This window comes from Neofelis nebulosa, chromosome 4, assembly GCF_028018385.1.
Source record: "Neofelis nebulosa isolate mNeoNeb1 chromosome 4, mNeoNeb1.pri, whole genome shotgun sequence".
NCBI lineage: Eukaryota > Metazoa > Chordata > Mammalia > Carnivora > Felidae > Neofelis > Neofelis nebulosa.
In genome coordinates, this window is record NC_080785.1 from 146,731,527 (window position 1) to 146,750,641 (window position 19,115).

At 41.0% G+C, this 19,115-nt stretch overlaps 1 protein-coding gene across 5 annotated transcripts in view; it reads right to left on the minus strand.

The window, feature by feature from the left end:
* Positions 1 to 2,689: 2,689 nt before the first annotated feature.
* The window catches only part of CACNA2D3 (calcium voltage-gated channel auxiliary subunit alpha2delta 3), an 860,192-nt gene continuing 843,766 nt past the window's right edge, over positions 2,690 to 19,115 (minus strand). For all 5 annotated transcript variants that reach the window (XM_058726526.1, XM_058726525.1, XM_058726524.1 and 2 more), the window contains 3 exons: positions 5,640 to 5,757; positions 5,343 to 5,420; positions 2,690 to 3,101 (listed from right to left, as the gene is read on the minus strand). In XM_058726526.1, coding sequence (XP_058582509.1) covers positions 3,009 to 3,101; positions 5,343 to 5,420; positions 5,640 to 5,757 — 289 coding nt within the window. In that variant the 3' untranslated portion in view covers positions 2,690 to 3,008. The remainder of the gene's footprint in view (positions 3,102 to 5,342; positions 5,421 to 5,639; positions 5,758 to 19,115) is intronic.

Genomic DNA, 19,115 nt, shown 5'->3' on the forward strand with positions numbered 1-19,115 from the left:
CGTCGGGCTCTCCGCTGACAGCTCACGGCCTGGAGCTTACTTCGGATTCTGTGTCTCCCTCTCTCTCTGCTTCTCCCCTGCTCACACTCTGTCTCTCTCCCTCTCTCAAAAATAAACATTAAACAATTTTTAAAAATTAAAAAAAAACTGTGCTCTTCTGTCTATAATTATAATATTTTACTACAGTCTCTTATCACATGACAAATGGTATTATCCTCTGTAGTGCAGTACTGTTCATAATTTAAGTAAGAATGCTACATTATTACTTTAGAGTACTACGTTGTTCCTAAACCTGTGTTCTTGTCTGTGCTGTGTTTTACTATTCTACCCTCAATGTATATTGTAAGTATTCTACTATATTTTTATTAATTTTATCTATTCTATAAATATATTTTGTACGTAATTATATATGTATATCCATGAATATACATATGAAAACTTTCTACCTTTTTGTAAGAATATTGCTACCATGTTACACTATAATTTGTAATAGGTGCCTTCTAAATCTGTTACCAATTACAGGAGACTCCTGAACAACATGGGTTTGAACTGTGCAAGCCTGCTTATATACTGATTTTTTTAAATAAATACTGTACATAACTGTGAATGTATTTTCTCTTCCTTGTGATTTTCTAATAACATTTTTTTTCTTTAAAAAATTTTTTTAACATTTATTTGTTATTAAGAGACAGAGAGAGCATGAGTATGGAAGGGGCAGAGAGAGGAGGAGACACAGAATCTGAAGCAGGCTCCAGGTTCTGAGCTGTCTGCACAGAGCCTGATGTGGGGCTCGAACTCACAAACCGCAAGATCATGACCTGAGCTGAAGTCGGATGCTTAACCGACTGAGCCACCCAGGTGCCCCAAAGCATTTTTTCTTTAGCTTATTATAAGAATGCAGTTTATAATACATATAACATACAAAATATGTGTCAATCAACTGTTTATGTTATCATTAAGGCTCCCAGTCAATAGTAAGCTATTAGTAGTTAAGGTTTGGGGGAGTTAAAAAGGGGTTGGTGCCCCTAACTCCCATGTTGTTCAAGGGTCAGCCATATACTGAATGTCACAGCCTATAATTTCAGTAACTAGTTGTAAGAAAGGAAGGCATGAGGAGGAAAGTCACTTTCCCAAGGTCATAATACTATATAACCCTATTGTTGTTGAGAGGAGACTCTCTGAGTGACGGGCTGAGAAGGAACAAGCAGATAAGAGAGTCTCTAAGGAGTTTGGTTTGAGAAGCTGAGTCAGTCAGAAGGAAAGAGGTTGGTGGAGGAGGATTGAGATTTCTGCTCTGGACATGTTATGTTGGAGAAAACAGATATACAAATAGATAAATGGAGTGGCCAGTCGACTGGAGTCACTGAGGGAACTGAGAATCTGAGGCACAAGGTGGGTGGTTCATTCACATGAAGGTGATGCCTGATGATGCCATAAGCCAAGAGTGTGACCCAACTATGCCACCTTCATGTCACTAAAAATGATGCCACACCATTGCTGAGAACAAGGAGTGAATTTATAGATAGTGAATAGTGAATATACAGGGAGTGGAATTATAAATGTTTATTGGACACTATTTTGTATCATTAGTATTCAGCTACGGGCATTATTATATATTCGATCTACTGTTGCCAGTTCTTTAGAAATGTAAAGGAGAATGGTGGGTCATGTCATGTTCTTGTTTATAAAAAATACACTATGGTTGTTTAGTGTACATATAATGCATTTTGATACTTGTGAGGGCAACATATGAATTTATTCATACACTTAGTGCACAGAAGTGAATAATATCAATGACCACGGTGGTTGTAATACTAGATAGCCCCATAGTTGTTGACATTTTGACAGTCAACATGTTATAGTATTGTTACATTGTCAACAATATGGGAGGCATTAGAGTTTCAGGAAATAGAGCAACGTAGTATTATTTTTCCTATAAATACTGGCATCATTTCAGGAGAAGGCAGGGTAATCACATCAGTTTTTCTACAATATCAACAGAATAATGTGGGATTTTTTTTTTTTTAAAGCTTAAGTGGCATTCTCCCCATGACTTTTAGATGTCTGTCTCATAAAATAAGGCATTCTCGATTCTAGTGAGGCATGGAAATTATTCCACTTTATTTGGTAACCACGATCCGGTGGAATCTGTTTTCTTTGGTTCAGGATCCAGTGTTTTAGGAATGCCTTACACGTCTGGGTAGTTTCACATCTTGTAATATTTGAGATCTAATTTCATCCCTTGTTTATGGGGAAAAAGCCAGAAGCCAAATGCTCAAGCAGAAGCTTGAGAGTCATTTGTAGTCATTGTTCTCTTCCTCCATCAAATCTTTTCAGAATGAATTCCTCGCATTTATGACTTTATTCCTCTTCCCACATAGTTCAACACTCGAGTATCTTGGGAGCTCGTGTTCCCATCCAAATTATGATTTCTACTGAAGTTTAGTTCAAAAAAAATTATTCAGGGCTCTTTGTAATAAACGCTTCCCATGAAGATGATAGTTTGGTTTACTTCTGTAAACATTTTTATAACTGCGAGTGAAGCACCTAAACAATTGTTAAATATTTGTCTAGAATCTGCTTCAGAGCAAAGTCTCTGCCAACAACCGCCCTTTCCCGGTATCTGGAATGGGTGACTTTTCCATGCGGTTCTGTCTGTATTCTCAGCAAGAAAGCAAAACTCAAAAGATTATGATTTTAATATACTTTATTTAAAAAGTACACAGTTTTAAATTGGTTTCAATGGGTTTCAAGCAGAAGGGACACTGCCCACTTGCAGCCCCGTTTCTGATGAAGGGTGATTATCATGTAGCAAACTCACATTTGCATGACTGGCAAAGTAAAAAGATAACTTTTTTTTTGTCAACAGATCTTTAAGAGTTTATATCACGCACAGTTTAAAATCATGAGATGCTGATGGTTGGACTATATTTCATGTCTCCTATGTCGCACCATATTTTGGTTCACAGTTTATCCATAATTTAGCATGCCAAGAGAACATCTCAGTGTCACCTTGAAAAGAGCATCAAGAGCAGAGGGAAGACGACAAGGACCATCTTGGCCTGCAGGCTCGGTGCACCCCCACACTCCCTTGCATTCTCCTACAGGGAAAGGCAGGGTCGGTTAGAGCGAGATGGATTCCAAGACGCCTTCAATTTTCTGAGCTACATCGAGTCCCCAGACCTCTCCCCGCACTCTCCAATGGAGGAATCAAGTCTTTTGGAAAGTAGATAACACAAAGAAATGGACTTGTCTAAATTTCATCAAGTTTGTGACAAGAATCTCTGATTCCAGTTGTCAGTGCCTAAATGTTCAAACTTACTCTGTGCGTATTATTACACAGAACATTCAAGAGGCAAAGGGCTGGTGGTGGAGCTGTCTGTTGTGATCGAATTAGAACAGCCGAATGTTGCCCTTCTAATGTCTTCCTGTCAGAATGTAAGTAAAGGTTGACATCCAAGGGGCCTGATCATTTCAGCACCAGCTGTAAGAGGTTTCGTGGGCCTTCTTTCTTTATATGTGGGGAAAGGAGGGCTTCATTTTATAAAAATGAAATCACATTACGTAATCCTTTCTGCAGCATGCTTTTTATCCACGGGTTGATGGCAACTCTTCTAACTCCATTTTTCTAGCTCTATTTTATTATCGATGGGCATTCATTATCTTCTCTGTTCTCTGTTGGTATGAACAGTGCTGAGTGCAGGTCACTACCAGTCCATGGTCCAGGCCTGGGCCCCTGCCTATGGTAAAGATGCCCAGGAGTGTGAGTGCAGGGCGAGGGGTATTCTTGCCTTTCATGGCTGTAGCCGGATATTTCAACATCACCTGTCCGTTCTGATCACCCAGTGACTTTTAGCTTTCATGCCCTTGGCTTCCTTTTATATGTACTTGTTTGACTTTTCAATTTTAAAAATTTCTTTAATGATTTGGCTTATAAATGATTTTCTAAGTTGTATAAATTGGCTATTAACTGTAAATTCTCTTTTTCCATAAAAAACTGTAATTTTTATATAATTAGATAAATTCTGTTTTTCTTTCACAGCTGTCTGGTCTTGGATAGGAAGATTTCTCCAATTCCTAACATTTCTTGTGAGACTATTATTTTACCATTTAAATCTAATGTGTATTTTCCGCTTTGAATTGAACCTTGGTTATATCTAAGAATTTCTATTCTGTCGTACTGACCTCATCTTATTAGGTTTAGAAACTTAGAGAAAAAAAATACTAATTTTTGAATACTTACATCTATTTACCAGAGAAAATTATCTCATTAACCCCAGAAGATTTCTACTCTAGTGATTTTGGTTGTCTACATAGACAGTCCTGGTTTTAACTGAAGTGACTTTAGTGTTTGGGGACTATTAGTTTTATTTGAATTTTATATAAAGATTTTTTTTATTTGAATTTTATCACCGAGTTTTACCAAAGACCTTTCCAGCATATATCTGTATAATATGTTGCTAGTGAACTCTCCTTTGAACATAGAAGCAAACATTCTCAGTCAATTCCAAGTTCTTATTGGACCTATATTGACTTTAACATCATTTGCTAGGACTTGGAGAGTTTAGGAAAGATGAAAATTATTTGCTATTTAAAGGTGGACTTAAAGCCAGCTTTGGTGGCTTTGGTGGCATTTTTAAAAATAGAGACTTTCCCAGTATCCCTATAATAATAATTGGTCTAGGCTAGCTTTCCATTTCTCAAAGTGGGGTGGAGTTAATTTTTAAATTTCTATTATTTTTGCTAGACCAGAAAGGGTTTTTTTTTTTTTGCCTATGGCACTTTGGGGGGTATTTCTTTTTCAGGTTCACCTTTCTTGGTGCTGAGTTTAATTTTCTTGTGATCATCACTTCTGGTGTCAATGGAGGGCCTTTGTAGTTGTGCCTCCATGCGGTGGTTATCATCCCCCCGCAGAAATCGTGACTCTTAATCTGGTATCAGTATTGCCATTTCTGCTTTACATGAATTTCTCATCAATAAAAGGCTGTCTAAAAGTAAGCAGGGGAAAATAATCTGAACTGCAATTTGAAATAAGTAAACCAAGATGGTCAGAGCCATGTTGTGTGTAACAATGTGAAGAGAGAGAACCACGGTACGTTCATAATAGGGAAGAGAATAAAGAGGCTTTGAAATATGTATACGGATACAATAAGACCCTTAAGCACAGACTAAATAAGAAGGCACTGAGGGACTGAAAGTAAAGTACCATTAGCCTTCCTTTAATTTGCCTGAAAGGATTGTTTCTTCACAAGTAAACTTCTTAACTAGAGTTCTTTGCCAATTGTGAGATTCTCATGGTGAACCTGGTAGAAAAAGAGAACAGGAAGGTCTCTCAGACTTACCTCAGGATGGAAGCCATGACAAGACTCGGGACGCCTTCTGATCTTCTGGGCCTTTAAACGTTCACACTTAAGGGATTCGTTATGTTGACTGAAGTTAAGGCATATTGCTAAGATGTCATCACTTTCCCTTACTCTGCATTTTGAAGGTCAAACCTTGGCACTGCACTCCCTTCATGACTCCTCTCTTTCCAACAGTGGAATGGCTGTCATTTCCCCCTAATATTTCTCCCCCAGGTTTCCTTCCCATAGATCCCCCTCCCTGGCTTCAGCAGCAGTAGCTGGACCTACACACAAAAGGATATACCTGATTTCAATGGGGGCCATGGTGATGGGGGTCACGGACTCACACAGGCAGCTGCTGTCCACCACCACCATGAACAGATTGCTGCTTGGGATTTGCTGGATGACAAAGGACCTGTTGGAACATGAAGCACAGACAGTGGGTGGTCATTTACCGTCCATCAAATTAAGAATCCTGAGGAAAACTCCCCTGGGGAGTTAACTACTATAATATTGTAGAAAACAGTTTTCAGAGACTGCCTTACTATTAAAGTTGCCTCCTTCCACAAGGTTCTTCACGGTTAAATACCAAGCTTCATTAAGACGACAACAGTGCAGGAAGTGTAAGAAGACAACCTGTGGCTATGGTGACACAGAGGTCATAAAACTCACCCTGGGAAGACTGGAATGTTGTATGTGCACAACAGGACAGTCAGAGTTGGCTAAATCATCTCAATTTCCAAGGCCTAAAGGCTTGGGCTTTTCCAAGCCTTGCCTCCTTCTCCCAGTTTGCACCTGAAGTTCCCAAAAGGATGAAGAGAATATCCTAGACCCTTCCTGTACTGCTTTGCACAATGTCTGCCCAAAATAGAGGTACGATACTGGCATGAGATGGATGCTGGTTGTTGGGGAGTTCCACAGTTCTGGGGCCACGTGTGCCAGTGCTCAGGCTGTGGAGCAGCTTTGACATTGGGTCCATCAGTACAGCTAGTCCAATGGAAGTAAGCCTAATGGTACCTCCTCTCTCATCATCCAACACAGTGAAATGACAAAGTAACGCCACCGTAAAAACACTCCTGGAACAACAAATGCTACTGGCTCTGTGGAGGAACAAATTAGCAAACAAAATCCCATATTCTTCCAGAGCAAACAGAGTAGCTAAATATTTAGCTACAAGCCTAGAACTCCCATTGTATAATTTTTCATGACATTTCACTAAATTCAGTTCAGTCAGATGAAATAGACTGTAACATAACAACATAGTCAATTTCCCCATAAGTTTTTACCTCCATTCATCTTTCTCTCAACAAATTTGTTCTATTCTCATCACAGTTTACTAAAATCATGCAATGAAAAAGAATCCTCTGTTTTGTGGGAAATTATAATGAGGAGAAAGGACTACCTTTTCATTTTACCCAATACCACTTCATATGTTGAATTATCCAAGAATGCCTTGGAGATTATAACACAACCCGTTTCTTGTCTACAAATGCCTTCACCTGTTTATCTAATATCCTGAAATTATGGTTATTGTTTTTCTTTCTCCATAGGAAGGAACAAGACATGACTTTCCTCAAAGATGCTTCCTCAATGCCTACACCATACTCTGGAACATGAACTCTCTGCCCTCCCACACTCTCCACAACTCTGTCTGGCTTGAGAAAAAAGTTTGACTTTGCTGTCTCATTAAGGCTTTAAAATTGTTGGCTTTACCTTCCCCTTTTAGCACTGGGTACCTTCTCACCACTGCAATGACACTGCCCTAGCAGGTGGCCTCTTTATAATGGATTATGCCTATGAGAATAAATATAACCTACCTCAGATGGTGCTCATCAGAAAACCAAAGATTTCCATGTTGGGGGCAGGCTAATAGAGTCTAAATGACCAATGCAAAACCAAGATCATACAACTCTTTAAAGAACAAATGATTGACTAGAATACTAACCCAAATGAATCTACCAGATGGCAAATAAACGAAAAAGAGATTTAAAAAAAGCTCCACAGGAAGAGAGTATTTCCCCATTAAAGAAAAATTTGATTTTTCTTTTATTAAAAGGGCCCATTCAAGCATGAGTGAAACTTTAGATCATCAAAGATACAGACCAATCCTAAAAGCTTCTCTAGGAAGAAATTACTTAAAGAATGAGAATGACACCAACTTCTCAATGGGGGACTTTAGATGAACAAAACAGAGCAACAAAACTTAAAGTTTTGAGGGAATGGAAAGAAGAAAAATAAAAGGTATGTCAGAGTCCAGAGGAAAATAGATTCTAACTAACTTGAGATAAAGGTAGAAAATTGTGTTTTAAAATTTAGGGATAATTACTGAAAAGAAACTAAAGAATGAAAATCTGATTAATCCAAGATAGCATGGTAAATAACACACACACGTGCAAACACACACACACACACACACACACACACACACACACACACCACCACCGCCAGTATAAGATTATTACCAATCACAATAAATGTCTGTCAGTTAGATTCACTTATCAAAAAAGCAGAGACTCAAAAACATTAATTAAAAAAAAAAGGCAGAGACTCTTAAGCTGAGTTTGCCAGAACATCAGCATTATGCAGTCTATAGCAGATACTCCTGAAACAGAATGACACGGGAAGATGTGAGGATACACCAGAAAAATACTAATGACAAAATAGAGGGACAGGTTTAGTAAGATTCTCCTACAAATATTCAGAGGGAAAAATCTTTAAGATGTAATAAAGAAATAGTTCATATTGAAAAACAGTCAAACAGTATAACAAGATAGGACATGAACGTTTACGATCAGAGTGTACAGATTCATAGAAAGGCCGCAAGTGATTGATGAGTATATGATCTATTAAAAAATGGAGTGAAGACTCTTCAGATCTAAGCAACAGAGCATATAAGCTAATTTCAAATACAGGGAACAACTACACAGTCCAAAGAGCTGAAAGCACCAATTACATGTTCTTCTCTCTTTTTAAAAAATTTTTTTCTAATGTTTACTTATTTTTAAGAGAGAGAGAGAGAGAGTGCACGCAAGTGGGGGAGGGGCAGAGAGAGAGAGGGAGACACAGAACCTGAAGAGGCTCCAGGCTCTGAGCTGTCAGCACAGAGCCCGACATGGGGCTCGAACTCACAAGCCGTGAGATCATGACCTGAGCTGAAGTTGGATGCTTAACTGACTGAGCCACCCAGGAACCCCCATATTTTTCTCTTAGGGTAAAAATACAATCAGAAATTAATAGCAAAAAATATATAAACAGTGGAAATTAAAAATAAATTTAAAAACAACATTCCATTAATCTTTGAGAATTTAAGAACAGCCCAGACTCAAATCTGTGCAGTATGACCTTAGATATTTTGTTTATTGGGAGGGGGGAGGAAGTTTGCCAACAAATGAACTAAGGTTTTGGATGGAGAAGCTAGAAAAAATACGAAAGCAAGCCTGCACCTGTGCCCCTATACTTGGTCTTCCCTCTGGTACCCTGGGTTGAATACTGATGCCTCTCTCCTAAGCCAGCCCTCAGACTTCTCCAAGGATGGGGCTGATGGAAGGGAAGAGAGGTGATCATTGCATAGTTACCTTTGACTACCTGCCATTCCCTTCAGTTCACAAACATGCTGTCACATCTCTCACCTCAGGAAAAATAAAACTCTCCCTTGACCTCACCAGAGCCCTATTTCTCCCTCCCCTTTTATAGCACAGTCCTGAAAAGAATTCTCCAGAATCTGGCCACTCCCCTGAATTCCTCCATTCACTGCAATTCTTCTGTAGTCCTTACCATTCGACTGAATGGGTCTTGTGAAGGACCCATGACCTCACCACCTTTCTTTTCCTGCTCCAGTGCCTCTGCTTCCTCCTTCCTTGCTTACTGTCTGCCCCTCACGAGGGACTGCAGTTTCCTTGGTAGGGAGGCTGCATCTGCCCATCCCCCACCCCTAGAGACTTCCCCCAGCACCCAGCACTGGGACTGAGCAGATTCTCAGCAAAGATTTGTTGACTCAGTGACAAAAGGAATTTGTGAAGACAAAAGCAGAAGAATAAATGCAAATAAAACTGTGAAGATAACTGAAAGACCCAAATTCTGGTTTAAAAGAACACTGACATAAATCAGCCTTTGGCACAAAAGAAAGAAGTCACAAAGTCACATTAAAACCCAAAAGATCCAGAGGCATTTAAGCATTTTAAGTGACTATTATGTACACCATTGTAAACAATTTGAAAACTTAGAGCAAACACACCTTTGGGGATAAAGTATAAATTATCAACATTTGGCTAAGCTGTAAAAACATAAGCAGACCGACTGCCATGAAAAAAACCCTGAAATGTTCATTGAGAATCTACCCACAAGTGCATACGACCAAATCACCCACAGAACGGATATCAGTGTGTTCATAGAAAACCCATGTGAACCCACTGACCAACTATTGGAAGAAAAGAACTCAGCAAGCTGACCAGTTACATAATTAGCATATAAAACCACAGCCTGTCCCTGACACAGGCAGTAACCAATGAAAAAAACATTTTTGAAATAAAGAACCATTGAGCATATCAATAATGACTATGAAATGCCTAAGAATAAATCTAGTAAATGACTTCTTTATTAAGAAAATGATCATCTTTACTGAACATAAGAAGACAAACTGAGGGGCACCTGGGTGGCTCAGTCCACTAAGCATCCAACTCTTGATTTTGGCTCAGGTCATGATCTCACACTTTGTGCGATTTAGCCCCATGTTGGGCTCCGTGCTGACAGCACAGGGCCTGCTTGGAATTCTTTCTCTTCCTCTCTCTGCCCCTCCCCTACTCACTCTCTCAAAAATATAAATATAAACATTAAAAAAAAAGACAAACTAAGAATTGGAAGGAAGTACAATGGTTGTGGAAAGGAACACATATATGAAAGATGTCATTTCTCTTTCAATGGACCTTTTAATTCAAGCAAAGGAATTCAAAGGGATTCCTATTGGACTGTCGATGGTGTTTGAAGTAATGACCCTAAGATTCATTCGGAAGAGTAAATATAAAGAACAGTCCGGACAATCATATAAACTTGAGTTTTAGAAAACGGGAAGCAAAGCCAAGGTGCATGCCCTAACCAGTATCAAAACCCATGAGAGGATTTACAGAAGAGGCAACACAGAAGAGGCAACACAGCTGGACAACTGATACATAAAAAGGGGTTCGATCTCACTCAAAATGAGAGAGCATAGAAGTTACAGTGAGACTAAAGTAACGGAATGCACTTTCCACTAGTGGATTGGCAAAAATTGAATCTATGGTCATGTCATGACGGAGTCTGAAGAAGTGAACATCCTTCTATACTGCCGGTGGGAAAGTGAACTTCTACAGCCGTGAGGAGAAAATTTGTTATTACTGCAGTGGACATGAAGTAGAGCTCATTTCTTCAGTACTTTTACTTCTCAGTAAGAGCCACTCTTGTGCCGGAACCAACAAGTCATGTGTAAAGATGCTCTTGGTAACATTGTTCATTGAGAAGAGAAAACCGTGAAACCCACCTCAAAGTCCATCAACAGAGGGAGCAGTGTGTCTGATCTGTGGTCTACTTGGCACCAGAAGAAAGGGAAAAGGAGATTGTTTACTGCTGTGAAAGAATATCCCCAAACACAGTAAGTGGGGAAACAATGTTGTAAAACTATAACAAAGTGTGGATATTTAAGAATATTTAGAAATATTCATTTAAGAGTATTTAATTCTGCTACAGAGAACAAGAAAAAATAAGTGGGGTGGATCAGATGTATCTAATGTGCCAGTGGTAGCAGATCAGTAAGCAATCCACGATTCCAGGTAGTCACAGAAAGAACAAATGGACGAAACAAGTAGACCCTCGTGAGTTGAACGCAAAGAGAACAGTGCATATGAAGCGTCTTCCTAGCAATATGAAGAAATGAAAGTACCAAATGAAATGAAATATTTGTAAGACATAAACTATGTCATCTCCAGAATTGACAGTTCTCATTTATGGCATCCTTAAATCAACCCACTGGCAACTCCCATTCTCTGCCTGAGCCACGCAGACAAGAGTCATGGCGGCTCGGCGGTTGGAAGCAAGCTGCAGACCCGCTCTCTCTCCGATGAAGCGAGCAGGTACCGGTCCGAGTCACCTTCTGTCTGCTGAGCCCCTATCCTCACCCTCAAGTCTGGCCCTCTTACCATGTCATCTATGGGAGAGAGAGCAAGGGCAGTGGTGAGAGGAGGGGAGGAGGGGAAGAGACTAACAGGGGTAACTGTCAAAGCAAATGAACTTAATCTCTAACGTTAAAGTTCTTTAGAAGGAGACCGTGTTCCTGTAGTCTTAAAACATTTATAAAACAGGACATTATGTGAAGGGCAGAGTATTGACACTTTTGTTCTACAAAGGAGAAGACTGGGACTCAGAGAGGGTAAGCAAACTCTTACTGAAGCTATGTGAATGAGACCTGCTTGTGCCCATTTGGAGATGGGGGAACAGGAGGCTGGATAACTTCCTGGATCAACAGGGGCAGACTGCAAGCCTCGGGGCCGGGCCCATGGTGGGCCCCAGAAGGCGGCACACCTCTTGTCTTGTATAGGGACTCTTAGTGCTCAAACTCCTTGAAGGCAGACCGAGTGATGACTCACTTAATGACAAGGGTAAGATACTGGTTTTAGCACACTTCCCCTCTTAGTAAAAGGCTCCCCAAGCATTCTCCATGAAGTCCCATGGCAAACTTCTCTTTTTCGCTCAAATGCTAGATGATTCAAAGCCCTGCATGCAGCTATCCTGAAGCGGGGGAAACAACCCCCTACAAAGGATTTGCCAGCGGAAAGATTAACTGCTTTTCCATATTTTAAAGACTTACTGTCTGCTTATTAACATGGTGCTTCAGAGGGGTCTGGGCAATGTTAGCTGTACATTTATGTGCACAACGTGTATTTATGGCCCAGGGTGCAGGGTTGAACTTCATAAAACACACCTCCATCCAGCTGGGCCCAGCAGCCAGACTGACATCATTGTGCAGGGGAACTGTGGCCTGGTGGGTTTGCTTGGGGGCCAAAAAAGGCAGCAGGGAAATGCCTCAACAGAGAATCACAATGGCGGTTTCTAAGCAGGGATAGGTCAAACTGCGTGAAATAAATTAGGTCCTCCAGGGAAAGAGGAGGGGAGAGGGAGGCAATTTTGATGTGTCCACTGCCGGAACTGAAATAACGCAGTCCTCCCTTTTCCACTGGCTATACACTGAGAAGGACTAGCGGGGAAAAATGATATGATTTCAAGACAGCTTCCCCTGGCAAGAGAGACTATTAGCTGCACGCTGTCCACTAAGAGGGGCTCTGCTGACCACATGAGGAAAGCGACCTTGCAGCTTCCCTAATGCTCTCCCCCGGACAAACACGCGTAATGGGAAGGGCTCAGGGATAAAATACCCAGAGGACCCACAATGCACATTTGGAGAACTTGGTTGGCTTGTCTTTTATTAATTGGGTACAAAACTGTAGCTTGACAAATAATTGGGGCAGGATAGACTATTTTTTTTAAATTTTTTTAATGTTTATTTATTTTTGAGAGAGTGAGAGAGAGAGAAGACAGAACATGAGTGGGGGAGGAACACAGAGAGGAATCCAAAGCAGATTCCAGGCTCCAAGCTGTCAGCAAAGAGCCTGACGTGGGGCTCAAACTCATGAACCACGAGATCATGACCTGAGCTGAAGTTGGTCGCTTAACTGACTGAGCCACCCAGGTGCCCCCAGGATAGACTCTTTAAAAAAAAAATTATTTTATTATTTTTTTAATAAAAGTTTTTTTAACATTTATTCATTTTTGAGAGGCAGAGACAGAGTGTGAGTGGGGGAGGGGTAGAGAGAGAGGAAGACACAGAATCCGAAACAGGCTCCAGGCTCTGAGCTGTCAGCACAGGACCCGACACGGGGCTCGAACTCATGGGCTGCAAGACCATGACCTGAGCTGACTTGGGACGCTTAACTGAGCCACCCAGGCGCGCCTAAAAAAACATTTTAAAGTCTTTCACCCTTTATAGATTTTCACCATTGATACAATTCCCAGATTTTATCCTGACATGAAATAAAAGACAATGAAATAAAAGACAAAAGTCACAGGGGATTCTCAGTCACAGTACTATTCTCCAGATGGCCTGGGTACACAATTCTGGCTCTCCAACGGGATCTTACTCTTGTTAGGGGTAGGACGATGCCTATCCTCCCCCAATGTACCCCAAAATGCCCTAAGTGACCTAGGCCCATAACTTGTGGAGAGCAAACATTTGGTGACTGTTTAAATTCAAACCAGAGATTAAATATTGAGGATGTGTTCCAGTAGAACTCCAGAGCCCTGCTATGGAATAGCATGGGGAGGGGCGGGGGAGCACCAGCACCTGCTCATGCTTAACCCAAGGGAGGTAAAACAATGAATAGCAGCGCCTCACCTGCTCACCCCCAAAAGTGTCAGGACTTAATAGAAATGTGAAACAGTTCCCTCCTTCCATCCTTCCTTCGTTGGCTTGGTTTTCCACCCTGCTATGTTGAATTCCTGCTTTCTCATCTCTAAATGATATCTTGTACAGACTCCATAACACTCTGACCATTTTAGGTTAGTACAATTAGGCCAGTCTAGTTAACTGCTCTAATTTCACTCATAGTTCGAAGCTCTACACTATTCTTCCTTCAAGCTTCTAGGTTCTAGCCTCTTCAATAGTTGGGGTGGGAAAATAGAGCAGTAAAGAGGCAGCATCTTCTATTTACCAGGCTGCCGGGCAACCATCTCACCACGGCTTGTTTTCTTACAACACAGCCTAGCCTTTGGTGTCCTCGGTGCATCCCAGCATCCAAATGTTGGCTCTCTTGTGAGGTTATGATGGATTCTTCAGAGGACCAACAGCTCCTCAACATGCCCCAATGGGCCCACCCATGCAGCTCCTACCACCAGCAATTACTGCCAAACTTCTTGCCTTGTGAGGACCTCCTCTGAAGAGCAACTGTCTTGTTGGGTTTAAGCAAGATAGATGACAGCTACTTTCCACACTGCCCACCTGACCCTTGGGAAACATGTATCTTTGCTGGCCCAGATATAGGCCACTTCAGAGCTGCCCCTTCGCCAACCCTCACCCTTTCCCTCCAGGTCTCTCCCTGTTCAGACAGACACAAGGATATATTAGTACATCTATCACCTAGAAGACCGGAGGATCTTGTTGAAATGCAGATTCTATTCTGGGGCTCAAGAGCCAGGTCAATGATTCGCCCTTTCTCACCTGCTTCCAGGTAGTGCTGATGCTGCTGGCTCAGGAACCAGCAGCCACCTTTTCCCCACCCTTGGAGAACCCCATTTCAGTTCTAAAAGGCTTACTGAATGTTGCCTCCTCCATGAAGAACCTCCTCTCTTAGCGAAGCACGCCCTCCATGCTCCTATGGCATACTGTAGATACCTATAGCATCCGTGTAAGACACATACACTTCTACACACATGTGGAATGAGATACTCAGAGCCATTTTAACCCCCCTGGTGCCACCAACTGGAAAAGGAGGGAAGGATAGATGCTTTCCTCTAGGCTACATTTGGAATGGTTTGAAAACTGTAAGCTATGGAACTTGTAGAAAATTCTTTTTTGGTAGCCCAGGGAAATACATGGAAGTTAACCTCTAGAGCAGCTAAAAATGAGGTTCAAGAGGCCTGTGTGGGTATCAGATAGGAGGCACAGGACACACACATTAAGAAGCCAGGAACAAACAAAAACCTTTTTTCTAGTATGAGCTCAAATCAAAAGTCAGAAAGACAAACGCTTCAAATGTTAGGAGTTGAATGGCCACTTGGCTGTTACTCCCCCTCGGGCCCCTTGATACAGCTTATTCTAGGGCTGGTGGCAGTAGAGATGAACTTACTCAACAATACAATACCATGAGTAAGCCAACTAGTGTCTTTTCTCACTTTCTTCTTTCCTCCCTCTCTCTCTAGCTCCTCCCCTCTCTCATCCCCTTCCTTTGTCCCTCTAGATGGCCAGACAAGGAGCTATCTTATTTTTTAATTCAGGGGATTTTGTCTATTAGACTTCCAAGGACAAGACACAGACTTTTGCTTTCCATGCATCAGCTCAGTATTAAAGTTCACTGAATAATGATGGAAAAATAGTCAAAGATAAAAATATAATCCAAAGTAGCACAGGTTCCCTGGCAAATGACTTGTACAGAATATAGTATGAGGTTTAAGCAGCCCAGAATGGTTTATTCTAAGGATTCTGCAAGAGCCAAGCCTCCTTGCTTCTGATTGATTTCAGAAAAGAGGGCCCTGCCTAAGTGCTCTAAAGCAGTCTTCTTTGATATCTAATCTCCCTTCTTTTGATACCAATATCCTACTCTGTTCAGGAATCCACCCTTCCTTCAGGCAGCCCAGGTGCTTCTGAAGAACTAGCCCTGCCCAGGCATGTTACCTGAGCCTAAGCTGATTGGTACAACTCCTTCCCCTGAAGAAAGTGACTGGTTCAGAGATGGGCATTGGACCTAAGTTATTCTAATCAGACTGAAACCCAGTATGCTTATCTCTATTCCCAATACACAAAGGAGCCACTGATAGCTTTTCTTTGCCCATGGATCCAAGTGTCTGCTGGAAAATTTAAAGAGAAAACCCAAGTCTTGGTGACTAACCTTTGGGAAACTAGAGTAAGCCTTACCCGAAGGCTGCATCTCAACTTTTCACTTTATGGTTTCAGCTTGCTTGAGTTGAGCCTTCTTTAATTTGTAGTAAAAGAATACTAGGTGATGCACACCTAAATTCCTTACGATGCTCAACATGCTGCCTGATCAAACTGTAACTGGAAACTTCAGGCTTTTGGGAGTTGAGCCCTAGAAGCCATCAGTTTGGTTCCTACCAAATGTACCTTGGATGGCCTTCTAGGAACCAGACTGGTCAGGCTTCTCTTGCTCCATTTCACTAGCAAAAGAAACGTGCTACGTTTTCATAGTTAAGAGCTGAGATTAAATGGAGCAAACATGCTGTCTTTGTTATACTTATTTATTCAAAAATGTATACAATGAACACATTATGGCATTCCATTTGTGACTTGCCGATGAGGACAGCACACAAAAAGCCTGAGGCGTGCTTTGTCTACAAGGAACAGTGTCCTGTGGAGATGATTATTATATTGCAGACAGATGAGTCAAAGAGAGCCATGACAATGACTTCCACTCATCCTCAGAACCACCAAGGATCCGTTGAGATTTTTGGTGCCAACCCAGAGCCTGTAAATAACTTCAGCAGCAAATTCTTTGGCATTATCAGCCCAAGGCAGGTGGCAAGGAAGGGTATTTTGTGTCTGAAAAATGGGTGAGAGAGCCCCATAGAATAAAAAGAAAGAGGGGCCCCAGTTTTCTCATACTAGAAGAGAATTTCAAAAGAGCTAACAACAAGAGAAATTTTCAAACGTTGGCTATTTTTTTTTTGTTGTACTAAGGTCTTCCATAAATCCTCTTAATTATGACATGAACCATTTTCTTCTAATCCCTTAAGAAGAGTAAGGAATTTATTAAATATCTTCACTGCAACTATTAGTGTCTTTTGTTCCAAATAATGAGAGTAAGAGCTAATATGTATAGAGGGCTTGCCTGTGCCAAGCACTTTCTCAAGCAGTTCCCCTTTAATCTTAATACCTACCCAGAGAGTTACCATCTTCATTTATTCAAGCTTTGAGACGTTACACATTTCCAAGTATAAAACCAATCAAGTATCAAAGTATCGAACCTCTGTTTTAAACCCTACAGTATGACTACTCACCAACACCATCATCCTTCCTACCATCCCAGTCATCACCATCTACTGCATACCTACTGTGTGCAGCGTGTGAAGGTCTTTTACTGAAAACTAACTACAGAACAACTCCATGAACCATCCAGGTGATGTTATTCCTAATATCAAAAAGGCACCCGAGGCTTACAGACCTTCAAAAGTTTGGACCCATAGTGGTTTAAGGGAGCACAGGTAATAGGCTTCAGAGCCATGGCCAGGATTTAAGCTGTCAGACTCCACAGACTGCCATCCACCCACCGAACATCAAAATTTCCTGTGGAAAATGTTTGGACACAATTCACCGATAAACTAAGAGCAGAGACTTTGTCCTTAGACCTTCAGGGGCCAACTGAACATTCCCTCGGACTCAACATTTATAATTTTCCATTCCCTAGCTCCACACTGTCTTCCACAATCCCCCTGTGAACTGTCATGTTCATTTAGCAAAATACAGCAGCAGCTGTATGAACCATCATCCTCATGAACCATCAGGAGGCCCAAACAGACTCAAAAGAATAAAGCATTCACTGGGGAATTAAATATCTAATTTTAAGTAATCTGACAAAGTCAGACCTGGACCAACAATACTTGCTTTCCAGAAGACTGGACATCTTGCACTACATGAAAAAAGCACTTTGTCCAGCATACTATGTTGAGGGCAAGAAAATAAATAGGCTAACTACGAGGCTAGTTTTGCACAGGGGAAAAGAAGGACTGGAAGGAAATATAGCACTCTTTAAATCTCCTTACCCTCCAGTTTACAGATGAGGAAACTAGGTAGCTTCCCTGAAGTTATTAGGCTAATCAGATCTGGAGCTGGGATTCCAATCCAGGCCACCTGGCTTATTTCTGAGTGGTGAGATTATGTGTGATTTTACTTTATTCTCTATGCATTTCTCTATTGTTTAGTTTTCTACAATGAGTAAGAATTGCATTTTAATAAGAACTAAGAACCGTGAATAACTTTCTATGTTTTAGACTACAGACACACATATTTGGAAAACTAAGTCTCTGTGATCAGCACTTTGCTTTACAATCTCAACAGTGAACCACGAAAAATAATAAAAATCAGAGTGGTATTCCTCCAAAAGCATTCATTGAAAGAACATGGAAGCACCTCCTTAGTTTATAATCTTGCTGTTCTACTCCATGTACCCAATGTATATTCTTGGGGTGAGTCCCATCAAGGAAGCCTCTCTGAGTCCCTCTATCATATCAGCTTTAAAACTACTTGGGTCTATAGGTGGAGATGAATTCATTTCTACTGATTGAAATAAAGGCTGCATCCATGTCTATCTACTCTGATTCTAAGCCTTCTGAATTCTATATCACCTGGCTTTGAATCAATGTCCCAGGGACAGAGTGAGACAAACCAGGTAGCATGCTATATTTTCTGATCTAACTTCTGAATTCAATGCTTCTAATAATTCCCACATCTATTCAACAGCCCCTTATCACAAAATAGCAAGATTTTCATTTTGAAGAGTACAAATACTGAGGTGGGGACCTACAGCCACAGGGAAATTTCAAGAGAAACAGATATATCCCAGAAACACTGTATGAAAGGCAATGCTCTTGATTTTAAACATTGATGTTCACAGAATTTTTTGTGATGATTGGTGATCTACTCCAACAGAGAGGGGAAAAAAGTCTCTCAGAACAAAAATCAGAACTAATCTCCCATATCCACACAGAGAATATCAATACAAAATACAGGGTAGGAATAAAATGGAGGAGGTGGGAGATAATAGGAAGGACTAGAAAGCTGACTGGTTCAAAAGTCAGTGGAGTTAAATCAAGCTCCCCGTGTGAAACCACCTACTTGTCACCTATTGTTCCCTCCTTCTCTCAGTCCTAGTTTTCCTATCTCAAAAGTGATTTGCCTTCCAAATGTCACATTCTAAAATCACATCCTTGTTTCCACCTTGCACAAAACTCTTTAATTTCTCCAGCCTGAGATAGCAGACATGGGTTATTGGTAACCCCATCTTTCTCTCCCTTTAGCTTCTA